This window comes from Arabidopsis thaliana, chromosome 3 (assembly GCF_000001735.4).
Source record: "Arabidopsis thaliana chromosome 3, partial sequence".
Lineage (NCBI taxonomy): Eukaryota > Viridiplantae > Streptophyta > Magnoliopsida > Brassicales > Brassicaceae > Arabidopsis > Arabidopsis thaliana.
The window spans coordinates 8995967-9023940 of NC_003074.8; the positions used below are offsets into that span (position 1 = coordinate 8995967).

A 27974-nucleotide genomic window follows, 5' to 3' on the forward strand; every position below is an offset into this window, starting at 1 on the left:
AATGGTAACCTTTAAAACTTTTGAATCTCAAAACGTAAAACAACGTCATTTGGTTTGAAGAACATGCCATCTCGACGTACAAGTGTTAGCTGATTCAACAACCGTTACTGTTAATTACCATAACTAACGTTGACTCATAATTATGTACAAAAGTAAGAGTTGAGGTAGATAATTTGAATTTTTTAAATGTTAAAGTATGAACATTACTAATTGTTTGTTCAGATTTATAAAACACAGTACCTATTTTGATGTGTTAAAATGTAATCGGGAAAATAGGAATTTTCCCAAGAAAAAAAAATACACTAAAATTTTGATGTGTTAAAATGTAATAAATACAAGTACCTATTTCTTTCTACAACAGGTATCACATGATCTGCTCAATCTCATTTTGAAGGCAAGGTCGAACCCTGTTTGTAACTAAATATTTTACAAATACACTAAAAGTTTTGTTTTGTTTTCCTCATGCAGAAAAAAGAAAAGAAAGAAGAAGAAAAAAAACTCACAAAAACATACATTGTTCTACAATATGTTAAAGTAATTGTTCTAGGGTAATAAAATCCGTGTCTGCCTCTTCCACTTCAATAGGAAAGTGTAAGTTTTTCGAATCTTTTTGGCCAGATAATTTAAAACCGACCGAGGAAACTTACTTTTGTAAAAGTGACCATTTGCACATAGGAAGTAGAAAGTTGATAATTGGAAAATTTATAATATTTTATACAAAAGAAGTGTTTAAGAACCACCGCTTGGTCTCACCACTCAAATTCGAACGTATGGCTCGTGGGCACAAACTCCTGTACCAACCTTTAGATACTAGCGGCACGAGGAGACTTCTATTTTCTCTTTGTTTTTAAGTTTTTTTATCGACTTAAATATGGCTTTTTGCACCATTTAATTTCAAAACCAATGTCTTTCTCTCGAGGAACTTTGTTTTTATTTCTTAGAAGATGAGGGGAGATTTACTATCTAAATAAAATTTTAAATGTTTGTAAGTATTATGAGCTCAACAATTTTGTCAATAGTGCCACAAATTTAAACGTTTGCTTTTTGTCTTCTTTGAAAAATCAAATGCTGAAAAACTGTTACATCTCTTTTTCTTAAAAACTCTTGTCTCTCTCCTTTTCCTTCTGCTGAGGTAATTGAATGCTGCAAAGAGAAAGAGAATAACTTAAACCCAAAATTACACTTACCGCCAGAAAAAAAAAAGAGTTCAGTTTAATCTAACATATTTTATACAATACAATTGAATTATATTAGTAAAAAAAAAACTTCCATATAAATCATGGAACAAACTGGAACACATGGGCTCTCTTATTTTAATTTATTTTCTTTTTTGAGGGATTTAACCATGTTTATTATATAGTTTTATAAATATATATATACCATCTCTCCATAATTTATAAAATGAAAGAAAGAGAGAGTCTTCTTGTTGGAGTAAACCCAAACGGTTTTAGATTACTTATTAGCTGTTCATCAGTTCTTCCTCTCTAAAAGAGTAAAACCTAAACATCTCTCTCTGTTCTATTAGAACCAAAGACCAATCTTTGTGAACAAAACACATCTCGTATACTTCAGATCTAGACTCGAAAATTTTAGACCTCTTTACAATTGGTCTTTGTTCATCTGAAGTTGGAGAAAATAGTTAGCTTAGGTCGGATCTTTTCATATGCTTTGGATCCTCCTTCGTCTCTTTTGTATAATTTTAACCTTATCAAGAGTTCTTTTTGAATCTCAAAAGATTATATAGTAGTATAGAAGGTTTATATGTATATGTATAGCCAGATAGTTTATGTTGTTTAAAGATTCGATGATAGCCAAGTTGGGTTAACTTTCTTTTTCCTTGCCTCCTTACTCACATACAAACCCTATCTGTCCGTACAAAATACTAAAAACCCTAACTTTTCTCTCTCCACCAATCTAGTTTATTGTTTCATTTCCACTTCAACGATGAAAAGCTTGCATGTGGCGGCCAACGCCGGAGATCTGGCTGAGGATTGTGGAATACTCGGTGGAGACGCTGATGATACTGTTTTGATGGATGGAATTGATGAAGTTGGTAGAGAGATCTGGTTAGATGACCATGGAGGAGATAATAATCATGTTCATGGTCATCAAGATGATGATTTGATTGTTCATCATGACCCTTCAATCTTCTATGGAGATCTCCCAACGCTTCCTGATTTCCCATGCATGTCGTCTTCATCATCGTCTTCAACATCTCCAGCTCCTGTCAACGCAATCGTCTCCTCAGCCTCTTCTTCTTCGGCAGCTTCTTCCTCCACTTCCTCAGCTGCTTCTTGGGCTATATTGAGATCAGATGGAGAAGATCCGACTCCAAACCAAAACCAATACGCATCAGGAAACTGTGACGACTCTTCTGGTGCATTGCAATCCACAGCTTCCATGGAGATTCCATTAGACAGCAGTCAAGGTTTTGGTTGCGGCGAAGGCGGTGGTGATTGCATTGATATGATGGAGACTTTCGGGTACATGGATCTACTTGATAGCAACGAGTTCTTTGACACCTCAGCTATATTTAGCCAAGACGACGACACGCAAAACCCTAACTTGATGGACCAAACCCTTGAGAGACAAGAAGACCAGGTCGTTGTTCCGATGATGGAGAATAACAGTGGTGGAGACATGCAAATGATGAATTCTTCCTTGGAACAGGACGATGATCTCGCTGCTGTGTTTTTGGAGTGGCTAAAGAACAACAAGGAGACTGTGTCGGCTGAGGATTTGAGGAAAGTAAAGATAAAGAAAGCTACGATTGAATCAGCGGCAAGAAGACTAGGCGGTGGTAAAGAAGCGATGAAGCAGCTTTTAAAGCTGATTCTTGAATGGGTCCAAACTAATCACTTACAAAGAAGACGCACCACCACCACCACCACCAACCTCTCTTATCAACAATCATTCCAACAAGATCCATTTCAAAACCCTAACCCTAATAACAACAACCTAATCCCACCGTCCGACCAAACCTGTTTCTCACCTTCAACATGGGTTCCTCCACCACCACAACAACAAGCTTTTGTCTCGGACCCGGGTTTTGGATACATGCCTGCTCCAAACTATCCGCCACAGCCAGAGTTCCTTCCTTTACTTGAATCTCCACCGTCATGGCCACCACCACCACAGTCTGGTCCCATGCCACATCAACAATTCCCCATGCCGCCAACCTCGCAGTATAATCAATTTGGAGATCCAACAGGTTTCAATGGATACAACATGAATCCGTACCAATATCCTTATGTTCCTGCAGGACAAATGAGAGATCAGAGATTACTCCGTTTGTGTTCCTCAGCAACTAAAGAGGCAAGAAAGAAACGGATGGCGAGACAGAGGAGGTTCTTGTCTCATCACCACAGACATAACAACAACAACAACAACAACAACAATAATCAGCAGAACCAAACCCAAATCGGAGAAACCTGTGCCGCGGTGGCTCCACAACTTAACCCCGTGGCCACAACCGCCACGGGAGGGACCTGGATGTATTGGCCTAATGTCCCGGCAGTGCCGCCTCAATTACCGCCAGTGATGGAGACTCAGTTACCTACCATGGACCGAGCTGGCTCAGCTTCTGCTATGCCACGTCAGCAGGTGGTACCAGATCGCCGGCAGGTAGACATGCACAATCATCTTTCTCATTGTTTATTCTTTAATTTAGCAATACTCGAATAGTTTGTGTAATTGCACCACTCGTTTGGTTTGATGAAGAAGCTAAAGATTTTACATGTGTTTTTTTTGATAAAATGTGAATCGGAAGATTATACATTTGCAATGGAAATGAAATGATTTTGATCTTTTTGGTTTGATTTTAGGGATGGAAACCAGAAAAGAATTTGCGGTTTCTCTTGCAGAAAGTCTTGAAGCAAAGCGACGTGGGTAACCTCGGAAGGATCGTTTTGCCAAAAGTAATTTTTCTTCTAATTTCTTGTAGCCTTTGCTTTCCATTTTCTAAAAAAGGTTCAATGTTTGTGTAAAAATATTGTCAAGTTTTTATTTTATTTTTACTCTTATTGGTTAAGTTATATTTTACTGAATTTTTATTTTTTTTAGAAAGAAGCTGAGACACACTTGCCGGAGCTAGAGGCAAGAGACGGCATCTCTCTGGCCATGGAAGACATCGGAACCTCTCGTGTTTGGAACATGCGCTACAGGTAACTGATTATGATGCTAACATGTTAACATTGATTCTTTTTATAAAAACAATTCGTGTATTTTGTCAAAAATTGGAACTCGACCAAAATGTTTTTTCGGTTATTTAATTGTCTTCTTAAATTGGTTTTGCAGGTTTTGGCCTAACAACAAAAGCAGGATGTATCTCCTCGAGAACACCGGTACGTTTTTGAAAATGTACCCGTTAATAATTTTCCTTTCTTTTGGTTTGTTTGTTCTCTTGTAATTATTGTTGTGGACGCATACATATCTAATTTTCCTTGAAATTACGTTTACAGGCGATTTTGTGAAAACCAATGGGCTCCAAGAAGGTGATTTCATAGTCATATACTCCGACGTCAAATGTGGCAAATATGTAAGAGAAGCATCACAATATTTTTCTATACTTTTCATTAGTATTTAACTCTCATCATTACTTTTGTTGGTATTTATCTTGTCATAATTAATTGAGAATAATATTATGACAGTTGATACGAGGGGTTAAAGTAAGACAACCGAGCGGACAAAAGCCGGAGGCCCCACCGTCGTCAGCAGCTACGAAGAGACAAAACAAGTCGCAAAGGAACATAAACAATAACTCTCCGTCGGCGAATGTGGTGGTCGCTTCACCAACTTCTCAAACTGTTAAATGAAAAACAGAGACAAAAAGAAACAATATAAATATTATTATGTACCAAATAAGAAAGAGGGCAAAAGGAAAAAATGGCAGCGTACCCGAGTGTGCCACTTCTCGTGCATGCATGGGATCTTGAAGACAAATGGAGGGTCATGATTAAAGCTGTTTGGTCGGGGTCCGGGTTTTTACTCCATTTTTTGCTTTTTCTTGTCGAGTCGGTTCTTTTATAACTCTTTACTCTTTTTACCTTCAGGATATTGTAGAGATGATTAATTCTGGAAATGGTGTTTGTGTTATATTTCTGGAGAGATGATTATATAGTTCTTTTGTTGTTGTAATTGGTTAATATTACATATGTGGCTCATTTCTTGAGTCGAGCTTACATATCGTTTATAATGTGAATGTTTTAAGAAGAGTTGAATGATACAATATTTTTACACAAACATTGATAATGATAATAAAAATGATAATTAATGTACAAAATTATTTGTAAATATGGACATATGGACAATTTAAGAAGGAATTGAGATAATTAATTTTGTACATTAATTATCATTATCAATGTACAAAATTATTTGTAAATATGGACATATGGACAATTTAATGATAGTAAAAATGATAATTAATGATAATTAATGTACAAAATGATAATTAATGTACATATGGACATATGTACAAAATTATCCATATCATTCACATATTCACATTGTAAATATTTGTAAATAGAATGTTTACATATGGACATTTTAAGAAGAGTTGTTCCTTACCACTTTGATTCTATCATTTTCTTGTTTATCTAGTTAGCTTGAACCCTTTGTATTATTGAGTAACGAAAATCTTTGGAGGAAAAAAACAAGTGAGGTAGGATTATAATTTTCCTCATATAAGTGTGTTGTTTGTGATACATCATTATTCTTTCTTATTTTTGGTTAAACCCAAAAACTGGACCGCACCTAAGGAATTGAGATATTCAAAAAAACAATGATCTGACCCGTGCCAAATATCCACACCACACCTTTCTCCATTCAGGCCCTACTAGAAAGCCGTGAGACGGTTGACAACTTGAAAACAAAAGACTTATAATGAGACTATGAGAAACAAAAAAGAAAGTGGAGTTGATGAAATAATCTGATCTTATGAAAGTGAAGTTGATTACAAAAGGAGCAGCGTGGTAGTTGAATAGTTTCAGATGTTGATAAAGACGTGACATACATAGTTGTCTCAGTAATCTAATCAAGGACTCCTCATGTTTCTAACTTCTTCTTCTATAAAGTTGCATGAGATTTATATCTGGAGAACATATATTGCTCTAATTATGTGGTCTTATTATCATCAATATATGCCTTTTTCTACATATGAATATATGATCGACATGTATAGATATTTTTTGTTGTTCAAAAAAAAAAAATGTATAGATATTTTTTTCATTTTCCAAAAGGATTGAATTTCGAAATGGTGTAGCCACCTTAGAGGTATACAACAATAAATAATTTTCCCGACTTGTAACAAATGTTTGGAACAAAAGTGTCAATTAGAATCAAAGTAACCATCAGATGCCTTTTATAAATTTCTTTATCTATGATTATTTTTTAACCAAATTCAGACACTTCTATATTACTAAAAGCCAAACTTGATATCTATTTCAACAAAAAAATTTTTTTTTAGTCTGCTGTGACTCAGTATATCTAATTGTTTTCACATCATTCATAAACTTTTACTAGTCCATTGTAAAATACAGTATATTAGAAATTGTTTTCCTATCTATATATGCTTAGGTTTAAGAAAACAACTTTTGGCCATGAATATTTGAGTTTTTAAGTGGTTTTGGATTATAGATTTTGCCAAAAGGAAAAAATATTGATTTAAAATTACAAAAAGAAATCTGCAAACAATTATCAAAAACTCATTAAAGTGGGATTTATTTTTCATTTTGTTTACAAAAATGCGAACTCTAATCTTGATTGGATAATTAAATGGGTTTTTGGAAAACCAATAACTATGCTATAAAGTATAAACTACTACCATTCAAGCCTTCTATTTTTCTATGCCAAAAAATACTACGCAAAAAAAATTGAGCGTGTTTGATCCAACAATAAAACAAATTACTCAATCTTGTTTGATGTCAAAATCCAAATCCAAAATATGTTTCGGACACCTGACCGGTCTACTCGATTGACACCCCTGAAATTTCGAAATAGACAATACACAAAAGGACATAGACAACATAACTTCATCTCACTTAGATATTCACATTTCCCATTTTTCAAAATATTGGCTCTTCATTTTCTGTGTACTTCCAACAAATTGTCTTCTAGAGAAACCAAAACTATCTAAGATTTCTCCACCTTCTCCATCATCCACCGTTGATTCACTCATCTCATGTCTCCAATGACTCATCTACGGTCAAGATTCAAGGAGCATGAAACATCCCATGAACCAAATTACACAAAAACATTTACCTTGATAAAAAAACATCATTTTATTATTTTGGCAGAAGAAAAAGTCTTAATTCGAACTTTGAGCGTGCTTATAGTTTAATCAATTAAAGTTATAAAGAAAAGTAACTTTATAAATTCAGGAGTAATCAGTAGATTTATACCATTCTTGTCCATCGCTTTAAGCCACACTTGATCGGACGGTAAGCAATCAATCCGGTTTACACTTTCTGATTATAAAGATTCCAACTTTTGGTTATATCGGACGGTTAATAATCAATACGGTTTGAGTTTAAATCATAGCCGTTGAGATGTTTGACTAAAGTGTTTACAAAGTAGTCAACACTCTCTTTCTGCTACAAAGGACCAGTCTTGAAACTCAAAGTCCTTACCTTTCCCTTCTCTAACCTCTCTTTCTCTTTCTCTGTCTCTTTGTGAGAAATGGGCATGGAAGCTTTGAGATTTCTTCATGTTATCTTCTTCTTTGTGCTAATTCTTCACTGTCATTGTGGAACATCTCTCTCTGGTTCTTCTGATGTGAAGCTTCTTTTAGGAAAAATCAAGTCTTCACTACAAGGAAACAGTGAGAGCTTACTGTTGTCTTCTTGGAACTCCTCTGTTCCTGTTTGTCAATGGAGAGGTGTAAAATGGGTATTTTCAAATGGGTCTCCTCTTCAATGTAGTGACCTCTCTTCACCACAATGGACTAATACCTCTCTGTTCAACGACTCTTCTCTTCACCTTCTCTCTCTTCAGCTTCCTTCTGCTAATCTCACTGGTTCACTCCCTAGAGAGATTGGTGAGTTCTCTATGCTTCAAAGTGTGTTCCTCAACATCAATTCATTAAGTGGGTCAATCCCTCTTGAGCTTGGTTACACTTCTTCTCTCTCTGATGTTGATTTGAGTGGTAATGCCTTAGCTGGGGTTTTGCCTCCATCGATTTGGAACCTCTGTGATAAGCTTGTCTCTTTCAAGATTCATGGTAATAACTTGTCTGGGGTTTTGCCTGAGCCTGCTTTGCCAAATTCGACTTGTGGTAATCTCCAAGTTCTTGATTTGGGTGGTAATAAGTTCTCAGGTGAGTTTCCTGAGTTTATAACTAGGTTTAAAGGTGTGAAGTCACTTGATCTTTCAAGTAATGTCTTTGAAGGTCTTGTTCCTGAGGGTTTAGGTGTATTAGAGCTAGAAAGTCTCAATCTTTCTCATAATAACTTCAGTGGGATGTTGCCAGATTTTGGTGAGTCAAAGTTTGGAGCAGAATCTTTCGAAGGGAACAGTCCTAGCCTTTGTGGTTTGCCTTTGAAGCCTTGTCTAGGCTCCTCTAGGTTAAGTCCAGGTGCTGTTGCTGGTCTGGTGATTGGTTTAATGTCTGGAGCTGTTGTTGTGGCCTCGTTGTTAATAGGGTATTTGCAGAACAAGAAAAGAAAGAGTAGTATAGAGAGTGAAGATGATTTGGAAGAAGGTGATGAAGAAGATGAAATCGGTGAGAAAGAAGGCGGTGAAGGAAAGTTAGTTGTGTTTCAAGGTGGTGAGAATCTGACGTTGGATGATGTTTTGAATGCTACTGGGCAAGTTATGGAGAAGACTAGCTATGGTACTGTCTATAAAGCTAAGCTTAGTGATGGAGGGAATATTGCATTGAGGCTATTGAGAGAAGGTACTTGCAAGGATAGAAGTTCTTGTCTGCCTGTTATAAGGCAGTTAGGACGCATTCGGCATGAGAATTTGGTTCCCTTGAGAGCTTTCTATCAAGGGAAGAGAGGAGAAAAGCTTCTCATCTATGACTATCTTCCCAACATAAGCTTACATGATTTGTTGCATGGTATTTTCTTTCATCATCAATCTTTTTTGCCATGGATCTTTCTTGGTTGATTTTTGTTATTCATGTGTTGTTTGAATGATGTGCAGAAAGTAAACCTCGAAAGCCAGCTTTGAATTGGGCTAGGAGACACAAGATTGCACTTGGAATAGCGAGGGGACTTGCTTATCTTCATACTGGACAAGAAGTTCCTATCATCCATGGAAATATTAGATCAAAGAACGTGCTTGTGGACGACTTTTTCTTTGCAAGGCTAACTGAGTTTGGGCTTGACAAGATAATGGTACAGGCAGTAGCAGATGAGATTGTCTCGCAGGCGAAATCCGACGGGTACAAAGCACCTGAACTCCACAAGATGAAGAAATGCAATCCAAGGAGTGATGTTTACGCCTTTGGGATCCTTCTCTTGGAGATATTGATGGGTAAGAAACCAGGAAAGAGTGGAAGGAACGGTAATGAGTTTGTGGACTTGCCTTCTTTGGTTAAAGCTGCGGTGTTGGAAGAGACGACAATGGAGGTTTTCGACTTGGAGGCAATGAAAGGGATTAGGAGCCCAATGGAAGAAGGTTTGGTTCATGCATTGAAGCTAGCGATGGGATGTTGTGCTCCTGTTACAACAGTTAGACCCAGCATGGAAGAGGTTGTGAAGCAGTTGGAAGAGAACAGACCGAGGAATAGATCCGCATTGTACAGCCCAACCGAAACCAGGAGCGACGCCGAAACTCCATTTTGAGTCTAATTGTGTTCTTCTACAAGCTTTTTTTTTCTTCTGTAATTCCTCACTTTAGTTGGCTATATTTGTTTCCTTGGCAAGAAACCATTCTGATTTGATTTTATCTATATTTGTTGATGAGAAATGGTGTAAGTGTAACAGAAGCAGTTCAAAGTATTAATATTGATAGAAGAATATATGATACATGATGATACACCAAATGAGTAATGAGGCAGAAGAAGAATGCACTGTACTACAATTTTGGAGTTGAGTCGAACAACACTGCGGCTCATCAAAGCTGGCCTAGGTTGACGAGTGGAGGCAGAGAAGAGTCTAAAATGGTAAAAGAGAAAAGAAAGGAGACGATGAAAATGTAAATGACGGGGACGAAGAAAACAAGTTAGTTTTCTTCCTTTGTCTCCCTCAGCTAGTCAGTATCCTCTTCGGTCTTGGGTTTGAGGATTATACAATTAACTAACACCGCATACCGATCCTGCATTTAAGGGCACCGGAGCTGTAGGTAAGCATACTTACTACAGAAGCTGGTTTAGCTCCCAAGCTAGAGGCTCTGGCATAGCTTGCAGGAGCAGCAGCTCCAGATTTAGTGAAGTAGGCACCGTTGAGCATTAGGTCTCCTTGAGATCTCCAGTTCCATTGCTTCCATTCCCCTTGCCATGAACCTACCCTCTTTGTCACCTGCCAAAACCATTACAATATTGAGATTCATCCTTTCTCAATATCTCCTACTCCGAAAGAGAGAAATTAAGGTATACCTCTTTGGCGAAAGGGTTGCCCGGGGCAAGGAAACGATTGCCTTGACTATTGATAGTAGGGTTAGCACTTCCACCAATTGCATACATTACCCAATGAGTATAATCATTGTTTACAACATGGAAATAACCATGTCTACACCTGAAATAACAACAAAAGAATCAGCCCTCCTGATTCTTGTAGCAAACAATCATCGAAAAGAAAACATGAAATGCATGACGAACCTCGGCATTCTCTGTATAAGCCCTTCCCCAAAATGGTTATATGCTATTGTCACTTGCATCAACTTGTCTCTAGTGTACGAATCACTATGCCCCATCAACATAACCTGCATTATCCATCAAGAAACTTCTTCTCAACTCTTTAACACACCCTACACAATTCAGTTCACTATACTAACTAATTTAGCTACTAAATCAACCAAAATCCACTCCAAAAACGTGATTCTGCAGCAAATTCATCATCAGTTCCACTGAATCAGCAAAGAAAGCTAACCTCGTTGTGGTGAGTCATGTAGTTATTGGAGATAGTAATAGCAGTAGATCCCATAATAGCATCAATCAAACCATCAGCACAATTAGACAAAGAGTTATGATCAATCCAAATATGACTCGATCCAAATATCGATATAGCATCACCATCCGCCATAGTCCTCCACCCATAATGCGACGGCGAGCTTCGAACCATAGCATTACCAGTTCTTCTACAATCATGTACATTAATCCCATGGATGATAATATTCGTCACATACTGAATCGTAATACAAGCACCGCCTGCGATTGCAACGTTCACGCCTCTTCCATCGATTGTTTTGAAGCTGTTCATGATTAGCTCTTGAGTTAGAGTAATCACCATGTCTCGCTTGAAGACGATCCATAACGGACGGTCTTGTATCACAGCGTGACGGAGTGTTCCTGGTCGTGGATTAACCGCGTCGTGGTCAGATGGATCTGTGACTACGTAGTAACGACCATCTCGTCCTCCGATAGCGTTACGACCGAATCCGATCGCGCAATTCGCGAGACGCTTTCGTCGGAGATGCCAATTCCGATCACATCTCCAACAGTCGTCTATTGGGTTTCCGGTGGCGCATGAGAAGAATCCTAACCTCCTCCGCTCTGTACTGTTCTTTATTTTCCTGAAAATAACAAAAAGAGAACAGAGTTATTAAATTGTTACAAATTGACCCGTGAAGTTTTTATTTTCCTGAAAATAACAAAAAGAGAACAGAGTTATTAAACTGTTACAAATTGACCCGTGAAGTTTTTGATTTCACATTAAAGCCCTCTTGGAGTTCAAAAATCACGTGGAGGAGAAGAAGGAACCATGTGGTGTAATAAATGTAAACCATTTATACGGAATCATATGATACGGACCATACGGAAACTTTTTTATATCATTCTTTTTAATTTTATTTTAACTTTCTATTTTTGTGATGTTTTAAATAAATGTTAGAACGTAAAGAATCTGATATATTTTATGGACAAAAATGTGTATACATTAATTACAAAATTTTGCGTCGGTGGGAAAAAAAAATAGCGACGATAGAGGCGCTTTAAATGGCGATCACGGCGTGTCTGTGTCACATTCACATATAGACACACAAGTTGTACAAAACTTCTGGTCTAAAAAGAGGTTTAAATCAAAAGAGTGTAGAATTAAACATTTATGGGAACATTATGGGTGCAATTTAATTATATTTTTGGGTGTTTCCTATGTAAATTAAAATTTAAGGAATCACACAACGTTTGACTATCTGAAACGTTGTTATTATTATGAAAGTGAGATGTACATAACGTATATTAATTGCTAATTAAAATATGTTACATTTTTGCATAAAAACCATATACTTGTATAATAACAAATGAGGATAGAGAGAGGTCTTACATATCGACCATTGCAGCTACTTCTTCTGGGTTTTTAACTGCGTGTTCATTCCATGCACCGTCGTCGTTAGGTAACCTGAGAAAACATAGCTAGTATATTAAAACGACGTCGTTTCGACCGTATAAGCATCGTTTCTTTTATCAAATCTGGACGACGGAGATTGACTAGGAAGCTTAAAACTCACTTATTAGCCGTTGATGAATTACTCGAGCTATGAGAGTTTAGGTCCTCTGTTTCTTGAGCCCTATAACACAAAAATGTAGAGACGAATGTCAAATGTTACTTCTCTTGTTTCTAAAAGATTTGAAAGATTTCGAGAATCTATGAACTTACATTGTTGATGAATTTATACATAATGCTAGAATGATTAGAGTCGTTGAGAGAGCTAAGAAGCTTCTGCTAAAGATCACCATTGTTGGATATATCAAAGCTCTCTCTCCTATTGTGTATAATGAAGAAAAATGTAAGAGGAGAGAGAGAGAAAGAGATGTAATTAACTTGGAGAAGCTGAAGAAGATTTAAGCTTATATATATATAGAGAGAGAGTATAGGCAAGTAACGAAGGTGTGAAGAAGCAGCCTAACTCCGTTAATTATATTTGGCTCGAGTCTTACGGTGTGATCAGTTTCTTTAACGGCGTTTGTTAACTGCCGTCTTCCGTGATTGGATCATTTTATTTTTTTGGTAGGCTTCCGTGATTGAATCATTGTTTGACTTCAAAACATTATTTCCAGCTTTAAACCAAATTAATTTGTTTGGGAGGTATTTAGCCACTTTGAGGGTAATTAGTTCTTTCTTATCAAATTCCTTTACATTTCAAAAATCTTATAGATTCATAAAATCTATAAATACCACTAAAAAGTCTTTAATTGTAGTAAATGGTTATTTGTTAATTGAAGGTGTATAGTGTTATGCCTCCGTTTTACGATGACTGATGTACTGTATTAATATTAAACTAAAATTTCTGTGTATAAATGGCAAAATCTATAAATATCACTAATTTTTTTTAGCAAATTCATAATTGATTCAATATTCAGATATTCTTTTACTCTAAAATGTTTACAGTGACGACCAACCATAATCGAAGGGGTAATGGAAGAATTGAAACAGTGATCCCATTATCTATTATGAATGTTTAACTATTAGACATAAGTTTAATTACATATTAGATAAGTTTGATTACTAATAGAATTTGCACACAAAAAATAAGAAGAAAGATTACTTTATAGTTAATTACATAATTTAGAAGTTTCTTATCATCGGTGTTTCGGCCTTTCGGGTACTACAAACTGCATGGTTACATGATACCACGTCTAGTTTTCATGCTTTATATATATTATTCCCTAGTTTCAATCAAAACGCCGACTTGATAGAATTTGAGGTTAGGTAGCGTTTTATAATAAGTTTTAACGTCGTGGTTATGGATAATGCCATGCATTTATTAATGTATTTGCATGTCTTTTTTTTGTTTTGTTAAAAGGTATAATGTAGTATATTTGAGTACAATGCATATACCCATATATAGTATTGATGATATTATATTTTGATGTAAGAAATGTGATGCAGCTCAAACTTACAATAATCTTAAGCATGTGATTTTGGCTAATACGTAAATTCAATTTCTATGAATTAAATCTAAGGTTTATATGTTAACAGAATTCTAAAATGAGTACACGTACGTTTCGAAAGATTAATTATTTTACATTTATGCCAACCATAACCATAACTACCAATTTATATTATATTTAACTATCTGCAATGTCTAGTTTTTAGAGGAACTACGAATGAAAAATCAAAGAACACATGTATTTTGTGGTCGAAATCTTACCGTAGAAATGATAAAATCAGTTAAAACTTTACGAAATATATACAAGGCAATTGGTAACAATTGTGGTTTATATTAAATATTATATATCTCTATCTACTTCAATTTTAATTTTGTTAATAGATACAAGCTGACTTCTTAAAGTTTAATATATAAACCATTGTACAGCCATTGCATCCATTTGCCGTACGAGTACATTATCAGTAGATAATAATCATATTGGTAGCGTCAAATCAGGAAAAGACATCTCATTATGGATAAAACTATATAAGCAATCTAAATATTACACGGACTTATATCTATTGTAAGCATATCATTTGTGCCCCCATGTGCATGTAAACTTATTGATGCTTATCAAGGTTGTCTTAGAGAAAATCGAATTCATGAAATAAAGAACTTTTGAATGAAAAATGCGATGGTTACAGTTACATAATTTACAAGCACCCTGAAAAGACAATGTAACTGAAATTTTGATTTGAGAGAAATCAGTGTATCCAAAAAAAAAAAAAGAGAAATCAATCTATATATGTACTTTATTAGTAGAAAAATATAGAATTACATTAAAAAGTATATCATAGTATATGGAAAAGGTGGGAAGTTTAAGGAGGGCATTACTCGAAGCACATTTGTTTTGGCATTGACTTTGGCATGTAAGACAAGCCACATGGCCGGCCGGTTATCACCGTTAATCAAGACACATGAACATTGCTTCGATTTATTTTATTTGATAATACAATTCGATTTACTTTATAATCCACCGTATTATAGCTGCTATAAATATTTTTCGTTGGTTCTTGACTCTATTAGTTTATATTTTTCAGATGAATATTTAATAAGCCATACACATTTTTTTTTTTTCTGTTTTTACAATGTCGACACGAAAAAATTGCGTCACTCGTCAATCAAAAGCTTGATGTGGAGTTTTATATTTTAAACTATTATATAGGTTAAACTAATAATAGGTGTACATTGGTCTTCCAAACCCATAGTGAATATAGTTTTTTTTTTTTCACTGAATAATGATATATTGATGAATATTGTTTGGGATACAGAATCTTTACAAAAAGACCAATTAAGGTTACAGGAATAGTCGGGCAAACAACAATTCCCCAAAAGAACTGAAGATTGACAATGGTCAAAAACCAAAGCAAAGAAACAAGGCCTTGGAAGAGATTCTCTCACCCTCAAATAGTTGATGGAGCCACCGAAGATGTCCAACCGCTACATAAGATTGAAACCTATCTCCTTTAACAATACTCTGAGCAATAAGAGAAGCTCCCCTGTTAGAATCGACCTTTTCCTCCGAGACCTTCCAATCTCCAATCTTCTCCAAAAAATGAGTTAGTTCTGAAACATGAAAAGCAAAAGAGGGCCAAGCTTTCGGCCTGGCAAAAGCGGACAGTAAGTCCCCAGGCTCAAAAGCAAACAAAACCTTAGACTGTCTGTGGCTAGACATACTCTCAATAGCCCACTTGACACAGCAAAACAAGGCATCCTTCTTGACAGAGAGATTACTGAAGGCTCTTCGACTATGTAATAACACCTTCCCATGATCATCTCTAAGAACCCAAGCACCACCACAAACTCTCTTTTTTCCAGACCACACGCCACTAATGTTGCATTTTACCCAACCCAAAGGAGGCGGCTCCCACGAAGAAGGACAAGGAGCAGAGCAAACAGTTTCTCCCGCATCAACACTTCGAACAAGAGCTTGAGCAAGAAACCACTCCTGAACATCATCCCTAATCTTTTCAATTGATTTTAAAGGGCTGAAAATGGTACCTTCAAAGAACAATTTGTCTCTATTCTTCCAAAGTCTCCATAAAACCCATGGCCAAGACTTCTTAATTTGCTCCGGAATCAAGCCTTTCCCTTTAAGCTCTAAAAGGTATTGGATATTAGCAAAAATTGAGCTATTCTGAAAGCCAAACTGCGAGGTAGGAACTCCAGACAAAGCCCATACTTGACGAGCCAAAGAGCAAGTGAAGAGGACATGATTGATGGACTCTCCTTCTTCACCACAAACTTGGCACCGAGGGTCAATAGGCATTCCCCTTCTGATAATTTGATAAGCTACCGGTAAAGCAGAGCTTAAAATTCTCCACAAAAACAACTTTATTTTTGGAGAAGTAAGAGTAGACCAGATTTTTTCTTTCAGGCCATTAGTTGAAGGTTGTACCCTAGCCTCTCTAATCAGCTCCGGTTTATTGGTTTGAAAAGCTAACCAATACCCAGACTTTACTGAGTATTCACCGGATTTAGAATGTAACCAAACCCAAAAATCATCCATACTCACCACTGGATTCCTCTTGACTATGATCTCAATGTCAGCCGGGTAAAACAACTCCTCTAGCCTATCACGTCTCCTGCATCTATCCTCAACATTAATGAGATCATGGACCCTAAGATCTAGGTTGACCGAGAAGTGCTTTTGGAGAGGGAGGCGTGGGTCATTGTCATAGATCCACGGGTCCATCCACACACTTGTAGAGCTGCCATTACCCACTTTTTTTCTAAAACCTTTGATAAGTAAGTCTCTCCCATGTAAAATACTTCTCCAAGCATAAGAAGGTGTAGCTTTCAACTCAGCATCTAGAAAGTCTTCTTCATCATAGTATCTGCTCTTGAAGAATCTAGCAAAGAGACTATTTGGAAATTGAAGTAATCTCCAAGCTTGCTTAGCCAACAGAGCTTGATTAAAACTTTCAATATCCCGAAACCCTAGCCCTCCATTCTCTTTAGAAAGACACATTTTCTCTCAACTAACCCAATGTGTCTTCCTTTTATGCTCAAGAGCGTTCCACCAAAAATCTGACATTGCACTTGTCATATTCACGCAAGTGGTTTTTGTAAGCTTGAAACAAGACATTGCATAGACAGGCAAGGCCAAAGCAAAAGCTTTAAGGAGAGTTTCTTTACCACCCATAGACAAAGTACGAGCAAACCAGCCTGACAATCTCGTCTTTAGCCTATCTTTGATATAGTCTAAGAGCTGCACTTTAGACCCACTGAAACACTCCGGCAGACCTAGGTAAGTACTAGCTCCCCCTTCGTTTGTTATACCCAATTCAGCTTGAATCCAAACCTTACAATCTTCATCAACCAGAGCCCCCAAAGTGATGCTAGATTTATCATAATTAATCCTCTGACCCGTAACATCTCCGTATACCTTGAAAATGCTCTTTATCACTGTTACTTCTTCTTTAACAGCTTTACACATAAACAAGCTGTCATCAGCAAATAACAAGTGGTGAATAGCCGGTCCATTCTCAGAGAAGCGAATACCACTTAAAAGACCCTGCCTTTCTGCTCTGTTCATTAGATGGGTGAGACCTTCTGAGCACAAAACAAACAGAAAAGGGGAGAGCGGGTCTCCCTGTCTCAAACCTCTAGAAGGAACAATGTTTCCAAAAGCCTTGTCATTGATTAGAACCGAGTAAGAAACAGAAGAGATCATGAACATAATCCAGCCCACCCATTTCTGATGGAAACCCAAAGCATCCAGCAATGCTCTAACGTAATTCCACTCCACTCTATCAAAAGCTTTTGACATATTTGATTTTATCGCGATGAACCCTTTGGAAACAGACTTATGAGTACGCAAACCATGCACCACCTCGTGAGCTATCAGAATATTGTCAAAAATCAGCCTCTCCGCCACAAAAGCAGATTGATTAGGGGACACCAAATCAGGAAGAAAGGGTTGGAGCCGCCTAACCATGATCTTTGAAATGATCTTGTACAATACTGAACAAAGACTGATAGGCCTCAAATCAGTCATCTTGTCTGGTTTCTTCTTCTTAGGCAGCAGACAGAGATGAGTGAAGTTCCAACTTTTCGGAAAATAACCAAGGAGAAAAAAGTTTTGAATCTCTTTAGTTACCTGGAGACAAATGATACTCCAGTATTTCTGAAAGAAGAACCCCGTAAAACCGTCCACACCTGGAGCACTTGAACTTCTTATAGCAAACACAGCTTCTCTAATCTCATTCTTAGAAACAGCCGCAATGAGCGTATTATTCATGCTTTCAGTTACTCTTGGCTGATAATCCTCAAACAGGTCAACAAAACTGCTTGGATCAGTAGATTTGAACAGATCAGAGAAATAGGCTTCAGCAATCGCCCCTTTGTTCATCTCATCCTTGTGGAAAAGACCATTGACATCGCATAATTGATCAATGTGTTGTTTCCCTCTGTTGTCCTTAACTGAAGCATGAAAAAATGATGTATTTTTGTCCCCACTATGCATCCATTTTGCTCTACTCTTTTGACTCCAAAAAACTTCTTCATCGTGGTTTGCTTTACACAAGTCATTTTTAAGAGAGAAAACCAAATCAGCTCTAGGAAAACCAGAAGACTGCTCCAACTCCAAAGCTGCACGAGCCTGCGTAATTCTGGTGGAGGAGTTGATGTTATTTTCTTTTTTCCATCTACTTAGAGCTGAACGACAATGCTTCAGTTTATCTAAAACCAGCAGATTCTCGTTTCTTTGACTTCCATTCCAAGCTTGAACAATAGTCTCCTTCACATTAGGTTGATTGAAGAGCCTTTTATCAAACCTAAAGTTTCCCCTGTACTCTTCCTTAGTCTTGGTTAATCTGACTAAAACCGGCCTATGATCTGAACCCCTCTTATCCAGAAATTCCTGATTAGAAATTGGAAAAAATCTGAACCAGTTCTTGTTACCAAAACACCGGTCTAATCTGCTCTGAATCCACATCTCATTTGTTTTACCACCCCAAGTGAAGGGATTACCAATGCTTGGCAGTTCCAACATATCACAGCTATCCAACATGTCCGTGAAAGGTAGAAAGGAAGAATCACCCCTTCGTGGACCGCCACGCTTCTCACCATTATGCAGAATGGCATTAAAGTCCCCTAGCATACACCAAGGTTCTTTCCTATTAATCCCAATCCGAGTGATCTTCTCCCAAACCAAATGCTTATCACTAAAAGCCGGGTTTCCATAAACGCAGGAAACATAAAATTCATGAGAACCAAATTGGATTTGAAAATCAATAAGATTCTTGTCTGCATACTTTATCACAATGTCAACTCCTTTCTTCCAAAACAAAGCCAATCCTCCACTAAGGCCAATCGGGTTCACAGTAAAAACTCTTTCATACCCTAACCATTCTTGCAGGTCTACTACTACATTACTACAATTCTTGGTTTCCATTAAGAACAAAACCTCAGGAAAATGAGAAAGTCTCATCTCCATGAGTCTCGGAATCGTCAAGTCCTGAGACCATCCTAGTCCTTGGCAATTCCAGCTAACAAGACTCATTAGGCTTTGGACGGTCCCTCATTTGGGACCACCAATTTAGGGTTGAGCTTGAAGATTTTCGCAGCGCTCGGACCCATGTCAACTGCCTTTCTCTTGTCTTTTGTTCCAGAGGTAGAACCTTCCTTTAGGCTATGATCCACAAAGATGGAAGATGGATCTTTCAGCTTGAGTTTCCTAGCATGCTTAGGGGGTCTGTTTCTTTGCTTTACCTTTTTCCGGATAGTCCCAGTAGAGTCTGACTCAAAGAGACCAGGGCTATAAACCGTTGAACTTACCGGAAAGGGCTGAGAGAGAGCAAGGAAACACCCCACATCTTTAGAAGCCAAGCTGTTCACTGGTTCAGTAAGCCAATCTCTTGCATCTTTCGACTGGGTAGACTCCTCCAGACGTAAGGACGAATTCAAATTGAGACCACCATTGTGGCTGGAAGAATCCCCACGATCATAATCAAAAACAACACCTTTCTCCCTTAACATATCATGATGAACGATTGGCAATGCTTCCAGCTGAAGAACTGTTTTTTGAGTAAACGGATCCTTTTCAGCATCCCTTACAGACTTAATCACCTGATCCACTCTAATAGACCGTTCTTCATCATTCGCAACCCTCAGATACTGCCTCATTCCCTCTAAAACTTCTGGAGCTATTCTTGGCCTACCCGTGTTTGGGTCAACACCAACTTGACTCTCCTTCAAAACCCCAAACAGAGGGTCTGATTCTTGAAGCACCGACGGTGGAGGAGCTTTAGGAATACTGATTCCTTGTCTTCTAGCAGAAGCTTTATCTTGTCTTTCTTTTATCAGAATGGGACACAAGTCTTTTTCGTGCGTTAGCCTTTGACATTCATAGCAGCGCTTCTGAATCCTTTCGTAATGAAAACGGACAGTAGCTGTGTCGCCATTCTTAAAATTAATCACTTTGGATCTCCTTAGAGGACGAGAGACATCAAAGAGCACATTTACTCTAACGAATTCGTGAAGCTGCGGCTCAACCGGATTAAAAACGACCTCCTTGACCTCCCCGATTAGATCTCCAAGCTTTGTAATCGCTTTCTCCGTATAGTAATTCACTGGAATATTCCATATCTGAACCCACACAAGCATGAACCTCAAATAATCATCAGGAGGATTTTCGTACCATCGATCCACCACTATGGACCAATCATTGTAAGTATGGACCCCTTTTGCTAACACATCTTCTAAATCATGTTTAGAATCGAAGATAAACTGGAATCTTTCACTGGTGAGAGATATCCCTGTTACTCTTCCTTCTTTTTGCCATTTCCGTGGTATATTGCGAATCAGGTGTTTCATCGGTTGACAACTCGGGTTGAGAACCCTACCTATTAGACTGAGCTTATTCCTTTCACACGATAAAAATTCCGGCAGGTCCGGCATTTCAAAAGGCTCGTCTTTCTCTTCCAGCGACATCTCCATCAAGGCCCTATCCATTGCAGACGACATTGCGACGACAGCAAACCAAAACAAGGAGAACCAACTTCGGAGACCGGAAAACCAGAACGAAACCACAAGAACTCAGTAGAAACAGCTTGAAAATCGAACTTGAGAGGGTTGAACAGTGAAAAACGGCTGAGGGGAAAGAGAATTTCCAGACTGAAGCTCTATTCTAAACCTAGTGAAAGACACTAAGAGAGAAAGAGGGTTTTAAGCCCAAAAGAGAGATTTCTTGTCCATAGTGAATATAGTTACAAAATAATATAATGATACATTATAATATGACAAATCACAATTTATATCTTTATGTTGTTCGATTTGTGACTACATATTTGTGTTTGAAAAGTAGTATGATATGTTTTATTCACTACAAGAAAGACAACATTTAATTCTTTTTTGTTTGAATAACGTAACTGAATCGACCACTAAACTATCATACACGTTCTTAAAAAATGATGTTAAGTTTAATGTGATCCCCAAGTGTTGCAATTGGGTTGAGTAATAAATAGAAGTGGACAAATGGTTATTCAATTATTTTCCTAGCTAAATTCAAGTATTTTTCAAAATTATTTTGTTTCAAATTAAAACTTAAAAGTCATAACAAATTCTATTGAGTTTTAAAAATGACCAACAAATTGAAAGTGTGGTTGTTGCAAATGCAACTTGGTGGAGATACGGTCAGTGACAGCCTAACACGACTCCATCGGTTCGATCAAATACCTCACGTAACCCGCCGATTCACTCGATCGTCTTTATTATTCTTTTCCATTTTCAATCATATTGAGCCTGATTGATAATTACAAGTCTCATTACAAACGTATTAGCAACGGTATACAGTCAATATCCGTCACTAAAAATGCTAATTGCAACGAAAAGTATTCTTCTTTCCCTATGTAACTATAATGTGATATAGAATTAGCCCAAAAAAAATTGTTTATGATTAATTAGATCTAAAATAAACTATGGTCGTCATGTGACGTTGATCAACCGATAAAGAGTAGTCTGAAATTTACTAATAAAAGTCTTAATTTGTACTTTTTACGAATTATAGTTTAAATGGACACAAAAGTAAATAGATTAAAAAAACTAGAAACACGTGGAAATTTACACAAGCACTATGCATGACTGCCTGCATTCCCTCCAAGAGTTTTCTTACCCTAATCAGTACCGGTTCAAGAAAATGAAGGTTCTACAAATTATCAATTATAAGTTCCTAAAGTTCTTTTCTTTCTGTGTGTCCTAGAAGAGCGATACTAATTGATTTATACAATGTACTAACCAACGTAAAAATTGTGAATGATTTAGCCTAAAAATGCTATATGCAATTTCTTACGTCTATTTCTCGTACTGTCATCTCATATACCCAGCCTTAGTAACAATCCAATCTAAGGGCCGAACAAAGAGTTGCATCCTACCTACTAAATTTGGGCCTATTCGAAGCTAAGCTTGGCAGGTCGATTTTAGTAAAATATTTTTGAAAGGTTCCCTTAAAAAAAGATATTTGAGGACTACACAATTAGTTAAATATTAAAAAATTAAATGTGAGTCCATAGCCATTTTTCCAATTAAAATTGTACTTTTTGTTGTGTCAACGATATGAATTTGTTCTTTCTCATAGACTCTTAATCAAGTAACATAAATGGAAAATACAAATATTTACTTTTAATCAATGACATGACCGGAGATATCAAAATGGATCAACGCACCACTAAATGAGTTGATTTATAATTGTTCATGAGTTAACCACTAACCCATCAATTTCTTCATTATCATCAACCCAATATAATCATCATTATCGTCATACCTGCATATTCATAACAACATCATCATATCAACATATCATAGTCGTCATTATATTGCCATCATCATCATCATTTCATAATTTTCAGTGAAAAACTTAAATCCGTAACTTTTTCACAAAAATCGTGAATATAATTTTTTTCACCAAAATTGCAAATCCTCAAACAACATGAACATATATTTTCTCGCCCAAAAGTATATGTTATGTTGATAGTGATGATGATAATGTTATGATCTTAAAAGTATGATGATAATGGTAGTGTTAATGATGATGAAGATGCATTGTCATTATTTTTATGTTAATTATTACTTTAATGCGTCAATCTATTTAATCATTTAACCCATCAAATTAAATGGGGTTTTGGGTTAATCCAACTTAGTTGTTAAATGAATCGCGTTAACTCATGAACTCTAAACCCATTAGGTAATCAACCATGCCTCTTTTGCCGAGAACTAGATGAGTCATGGGATCACTTATTCTTCGTGCGCCGATACACGTTCACAATTTGGAGCGACATTGTCGGGAATTTGCTAGACGCTCAACCCGACCCGGATTGGGAACAAACATTACAATAGTTCAATAAAAACAGAGACTAGCTTAGCCACATCCTTCTCCGTTTAGCATTCCAAGCAACAATTTACTTTTTGTGGAGGGAGTGAAACTACCGGCGGCATGGAGCTACTCAACGTATGGTGACTCAATTGATTAGTATAATTGACAAAAACGGTTTGACGATGCGTAGTTTCACTTCGCTATCGAGACTCTCTGAATTTGAGACTACTTTTCCAAAAATGGTTTCAAGCTAGGGGAATCACATAATCTTGTTTTAGTTCTTACTCTTTTTCTTAAATAGTTTCCATGCTTTTGTTCATAAACTCTCTTTCTTTTTATCAGATAAATTTAACATTTCATGAAAACAAAAATGAGTTTAGTTGAATTAAGTTATCCATTTTCACACCCCTAGATATATAACTATCATGAATATTACAAAGAAAAACTAAAAATTATTAACTATTCATATTAAAACATCTTATATATTAACAAAAAAAATCTATCACAATATAGAAATTATAGATTATTGTTGTGATAATCAATTCATTTTCTAGATTTACCCTACTAAAGTTTTTCTGAACTGCGTATTTATATTAATTAAAATAATGGTCTCATATGTAATTTCAACATTTAAGATATTAAAGATGCTATAGTTTTATTATATATCATTAAATGTATATTATTACAATTCTGATATATAAAATATAATACTTCAATGAATATTAATGGTCTAATAAAATATTTACCAAAAATATAATAAAAAACACGTGTCGCATGGATCTAGTCTAAACATAGTAACTATTGTAAATCTTTTAAAAAACATAAAAAAAAATAAAAAATAAAGATTTTATTATTTTAATAAATTTTATAACTCATAACAAAAATAATTAATTCGCAAAGATATGGAAGAAGAAGATGCAATTATTATATATGAAAATAACTGTACAAATATCTATAATGATCTAAAATTATGTTAAAAAATACACGGGTCGCATGGGTATAAACCTTGAACTACTGTAAAGCTTTGAACAAACACATACATAAAAGTTGACAAAAAAAAAAAATTTAAAACCACATACATTTTTTTGTTTTTCTTATTTTAAGAAATTTTACAGTTAAAGGTAGACCATAATAAGTTTAACATTAATAAAAAATGTTTAAATTCACAAAGATATGGAAAAGATGCAATTATGATATATGGAAATAACTATACAAAGATCTAGGACGATCCAAAATATATTATAGAGATACACTAAACATTTGTCAATAACTAATATAGAGACCTAAAGTCTCCACTATATATATGTATGTAGTTCTAAGTTGTATCCCATCCCATATTCTAAGGAAAACAAAACCCTTACTTACTTTCTTGTTCTCTTTCTCCGCCGTGGTTATCTATCTCAGACGTTCTCATCGCTCATCTTGACATCATGGCCGCCGTAGAAGGACAAATCTCGGCTCTCATCAGCAAACGTCTCCGTACTCTCCGCAAGAAATACAACCGTATAACTGACATGGAAGAGTCGATTTCTCAGGGGAAAACACTAAACAAGGAACAAGAAGACACCCTCCGTTCAAAGCCAATCGTCTCCGCCCTTATCGATGAGCTCGTAAAGCTCCGCATTCCTCCTCCTTCTGCAGCCATTTCAGAAGAGACCAGCCCCCCTGCTAAGAACAAGAAACAGCAAAAGTTATCCCACGTAATTTTCTTTAGGGTTTTAGCCGCATGCCCGCATCGTATTATAGTAAAACTAAACCTAATATTTTCCTTCCTAGGCACGTAAGGAGGTAGCTGAGGAGGAAAACGTGACGGCCAAGACAGATATCGAGGATTGCAAGATCTCTGATGATGGTATCAATTCTGAGGTTTCCAAGGACGATACTTCTCCTAGTAGCGAAAGCTCACAAGGTGTTACGCCATCGCCGCTTAGCAGAAAGGCACGACGTAAACGGAACGCGAAGAAACCTCAAATTCCACAGTGATTGTGTCTCCAACTTCTGTGAGTAGCGGAAGTTTTGGCAAAGACAAAGTAAAAGGAATTGCTTTTGTCACAATTAGCTAGGGCTTTTTGCGTTTGAGCTTTTCCTTGACAAAAGCTATAAAACTCTTCCAAATCCATTGTTTAATTTCTTATATATCGAACTATGTCTCTAGTTGTAAATTCAAATTGAATATCATTAATATTGTTCTTGAGTCACTATTAGCTAATACAATAATTTGTTTTTAAAAATATAATTTTCTTTCACGTCACACCAATTTTTGGCATAGAATGTCATGAAGCCAGAAAAAACTCTTTTTTGAGGACAATATCAACAATTTGTAGCACTGTTTTTTTTAACCCTTTTTTAACGTCTTAAAAGAACTAACGTTTTGTATCTGAAAATTTTGCCTAATCTACGTGATCATATACAAATTTCTTCTGGTATGTGAATCCCTATGAGATATCACTAACTCTTTATGTAGTTCCTTGGTGAAGCAATGATGCGATATTTTGTTAATTGAGGTTAGTTGCAGAGATGGGTCATATTTTTAAAGTCATATTTTTCAACTAAAAAGGTAAAAAAAAACTCTTTTCCTTAAGAAAAAAGGTAAAAAATATCTCTTGGAATCACTTTCAGCAGCTTATTATAAAAAAAGTAGTATTTTTTCCAATAACAATAGATTTGATTTGAGTTTTACAAATTGTTGATTGAATATTGTGAATTATTTTAAGTGATTTTACATAAATTCCAAGTTCAATAAAATAGAATTGAGAATTTGTTTTAAAAAATCACCAGTTGAATAACATGTAATTTTAAAAGACACCTAAAATCCCCAAAAATAAAAAATCCAATACACCCTTACGCTAATTGACTAGTATACCTCTCTTCTCTATTTATACCAATTGTTAAACCCTAGTTTATATTTGCAGTCTTGTTGCTTTTTTCCGTACGTTCATACAAAAAAATCACAAAGATAAACAAAACGGTATGATGCTTACTGATCTTCCACTTGATTTAGAATCGGAAATCCTCTCTAGGGTTCCGGCCACTTCTCTACAAAGACTGAAAACGACTTGCAAACGTTGGTACGCTTTATTCAGAGATCCAAGATTCGTCAAGAAAAACTTGGGTAAAGCAGCAACGCATGTGATCTTTGATAATCGTAGTGGTTATTCAATGACAGATATAAATTCTCTGATTCATAGCATCAATCTCCGTGGAATCCAAAACAGCTTTGATCCATCCATTGGGGTCGACGTTAAACTTAACGTTCTAAAGGATCCAAGACATGATAAGATAAGTCATATTATCTCTCACTGCGATGGTTTATTATTGTGCAAGACCGAGGACTATGGTAGACTCGTGGTTTGGAACCCTTGCACTGGTCAAATCAAGTGGATCCAAGCCAATAATATGTTAATGGACGTTTATGTGCTAGGATACGTAAACAACAACAAATCTTGCAATAGCTACAAAATCTTGAATTTTGGCATTCTTCCATTAAACAGTTCTCATGATAATAAGTCTAAAATCTATGAGTTCAACTCTGATTCATGGAGAATTCTTGACCACGTCTCTCCCGGTTACTTCGCAATATCCAAAGCCATGACTTTGAAGGGAAATGCTTATTGGTTTGCTTCAGATTGGTATGCTTCAGATAAAGAAAGAAAATTCTTACACAAATTTGATTTCAGAAGCGAGAGATTTGGACGTCTATGTATTCCTATTCAGAAATATTAGGCTGATCAGACTGTGGCTCTATCGGTTGTTAGAGAAGAGAAACTTGCCTTGTTACAACAGTGGTTTGATAAAGATTCGTTAAAGATGAATATATGGGTGACCAAAACTAAGATCGATGAGGACAAAGACTTGTCTTGGACCAACTTCTTGGTAGTGGAATTTGGTAAAGTTATATTAACAAGAGATGCGTTGAATTATATGAGTTTCTTGGTTGACGAGGAGGATAAAATGGTTGTGTGTTCTGATACAATGTGTTCTGATACAAGGAGTGGCACTAAAACGAGGACCCGAATTTACTTTGCTAAAGAAGGTATACAAGTTCATCAAGAGATTGCACAGAAACCAAAAAAATGTGGGCCATTTCTCGTCAGTTATGTTCCAAGTTTGGTTCAAATTCAGTCAGGTAATAAACAGAGTAGCTGAAAAATATTCATTGCCTTTTTTTTTTTAAGTATTATCCTTTACTTTTCAAATACGTTGTTTATGACTGCTTAATGAGGTATCTATTCTCTTGGCAACTTTTTTTTATTAATACAGTATGTGTAAGCATATGAATACCGAAAGCAAAAAGAGTAGAAAGCAAATCAGCGAAAGTGCATATCTCAACTCCCTAAAGTTGTGACATATTGTAATTGTATCTCCAACACAAACACAAACATCTGTGTATATGTAACCATATATGTTCATGTTGTTTCATGAAATTACATAGACTTTCTTTTGTTCCAGCATAGTCGATATTATCAGGAAAGTCATCGAGGTTATATGCATTAGGATCAAGTACACACCAAGTGTTGGGCTGTCTTGTCAAAGACTTGTCCTTGCCTTTACCCGAGAAGTCAAGCACATATTTCGGTCTCCCATCAAACTCTAAGATCCCCCAATACCTCCGGCGCTATACTCTTGGCATCCT

At 36.3% G+C, this 27974-nt stretch overlaps 5 protein-coding genes, 2 long non-coding RNA genes and 2 pseudogenes across 10 annotated transcripts; 5 read left to right on the forward strand and 4 right to left on the reverse strand.

Annotated features, from left to right (window-relative positions):
• Positions 1 to 1403: 1403 nt before the first annotated feature.
• ABI3 (AP2/B3-like transcriptional factor family protein) lies at positions 1404 to 5219 on the forward strand. Its single transcript, NM_113376.4, has 6 exons — positions 1404 to 3624; positions 3825 to 3917; positions 4063 to 4163; positions 4297 to 4343; positions 4461 to 4537; positions 4650 to 5219. The coding sequence occupies exons 1-6, from the start codon at positions 1945 to 1947 to the stop codon at positions 4812 to 4814; spliced, it is 2163 nt and encodes a 720-aa protein (NP_189108.1). The 5' UTR covers positions 1404 to 1944; the 3' UTR covers positions 4815 to 5219.
• A 2383-nt stretch (positions 5220 to 7602) lies between these two features.
• TMKL1 (transmembrane kinase-like 1) lies at positions 7603 to 9977 on the forward strand. The gene is made up of 2 exons (NM_113377.4): positions 7603 to 9055; positions 9142 to 9977. Exons 1-2 carry the CDS (start codon positions 7675 to 7677, stop codon positions 9783 to 9785), a joined length of 2025 nt encoding a protein of 674 aa, NP_189109.1. The 5' UTR covers positions 7603 to 7674; the 3' UTR covers positions 9786 to 9977.
• On the reverse strand, positions 9973 to 12835 carry AT3G24670 (Pectin lyase-like superfamily protein; the record flags this gene model as incomplete). Its single annotated transcript, NM_113378.2, has 7 exons — positions 9973 to 10460; positions 10538 to 10676; positions 10760 to 10863; positions 11031 to 11673; positions 12423 to 12497; positions 12607 to 12666; positions 12756 to 12835. The coding sequence occupies 7 exons, from the start codon at positions 12833 to 12835 to the stop codon at positions 10239 to 10241; spliced, it is 1323 nt and encodes a 440-aa protein (NP_189110.1). The 3' UTR covers positions 9973 to 10238.
• AT3G04785 lies at positions 10843 to 11049 on the forward strand. Its single transcript, NR_141124.1, has one exon. It is a non-coding gene; the product is annotated as an other RNA (long non-coding RNA).
• A 144-nt stretch (positions 12836 to 12979) lies between the features above and the next one.
• On the reverse strand, positions 12980 to 13201 carry AT3G04795. The gene has a single exon (NR_141125.1). It is a non-coding gene; the product is annotated as an other RNA (long non-coding RNA).
• A 2181-nt stretch (positions 13202 to 15382) lies between these two features.
• On the reverse strand, positions 15383 to 19534 carry AT3G24675 (annotated as a pseudogene; the record flags this gene model as incomplete). Its single annotated transcript has 1 exon — positions 15383 to 19534.
• Positions 19534 to 20997, reverse strand: AT3G24680 (annotated as a pseudogene; the record flags this gene model as incomplete). The annotated part of the gene is made up of 1 exon: positions 19534 to 20997.
• A 3687-nt stretch (positions 20998 to 24684) lies between these two features.
• AT3G24690 (uncharacterized protein) lies at positions 24685 to 25525 on the forward strand. Its single transcript, NM_113380.2, has 2 exons — positions 24685 to 25041; positions 25118 to 25525. The coding sequence occupies exons 1-2, from the start codon at positions 24772 to 24774 to the stop codon at positions 25322 to 25324; spliced, it is 477 nt and encodes a 158-aa protein (NP_189112.1). The 5' UTR covers positions 24685 to 24771; the 3' UTR covers positions 25325 to 25525.
• Positions 25526 to 26314: 789 nt separating this feature from the next.
• On the forward strand, positions 26315 to 27487 carry AT3G24700 (F-box and associated interaction domains-containing protein; the record flags this gene model as incomplete). 2 transcript variants are annotated; one of them, NM_001338699.1, is made up of 2 exons in its annotated part: positions 26315 to 26970; positions 27331 to 27487. In NM_001338699.1, the coding sequence occupies 2 exons, from the start codon at positions 26315 to 26317 to the stop codon at positions 27485 to 27487; spliced, it is 813 nt and encodes a 270-aa protein (NP_001327936.1). The 2 variants fall into 2 exon arrangements, with proteins under 2 accessions (NP_001327936.1, NP_189113.1); NM_113381.1 differs by lacking the exon at positions 27331 to 27487 and having other exon boundaries at positions 26315 to 27064.
• Positions 27488 to 27974: the final 487 nt, after the last annotated feature.

Bases quoted from the DNA above. Each gene is read 5' to 3' on its own strand.
- ABI3 (NM_113376.4), top strand. From the start codon at position 1,945: ATGAAAAGCTTGCATGTGGCGGCCAACGCCGGAGATCTGGCTGAGGAT. The intron at 4,344-4,460 runs GTACGTTTTTGA...TTACGTTTACAG, and splicing joins GTATCTCCTCGAGAACACCG to GCGATTTTGTGAAAACCAAT. The intron at 4,538-4,649 runs GTAAGAGAAGCA...ATATTATGACAG, and splicing joins ACGTCAAATGTGGCAAATAT to TTGATACGAGGGGTTAAAGT.
- TMKL1 (NM_113377.4), top strand. From the start codon at position 7,675: ATGGGCATGGAAGCTTTGAGATTTCTTCATGTTATCTTCTTCTTTGTG. The intron at 9,056-9,141 runs GTATTTTCTTTC...AATGATGTGCAG, and splicing joins CTTACATGATTTGTTGCATG to AAAGTAAACCTCGAAAGCCA.
- AT3G24690 (NM_113380.2), top strand. From the start codon at position 24,772: ATGGCCGCCGTAGAAGGACAAATCTCGGCTCTCATCAGCAAACGTCTC. The intron at 25,042-25,117 runs GTAATTTTCTTT...TTTCCTTCCTAG, and splicing joins AACAGCAAAAGTTATCCCAC to GCACGTAAGGAGGTAGCTGA.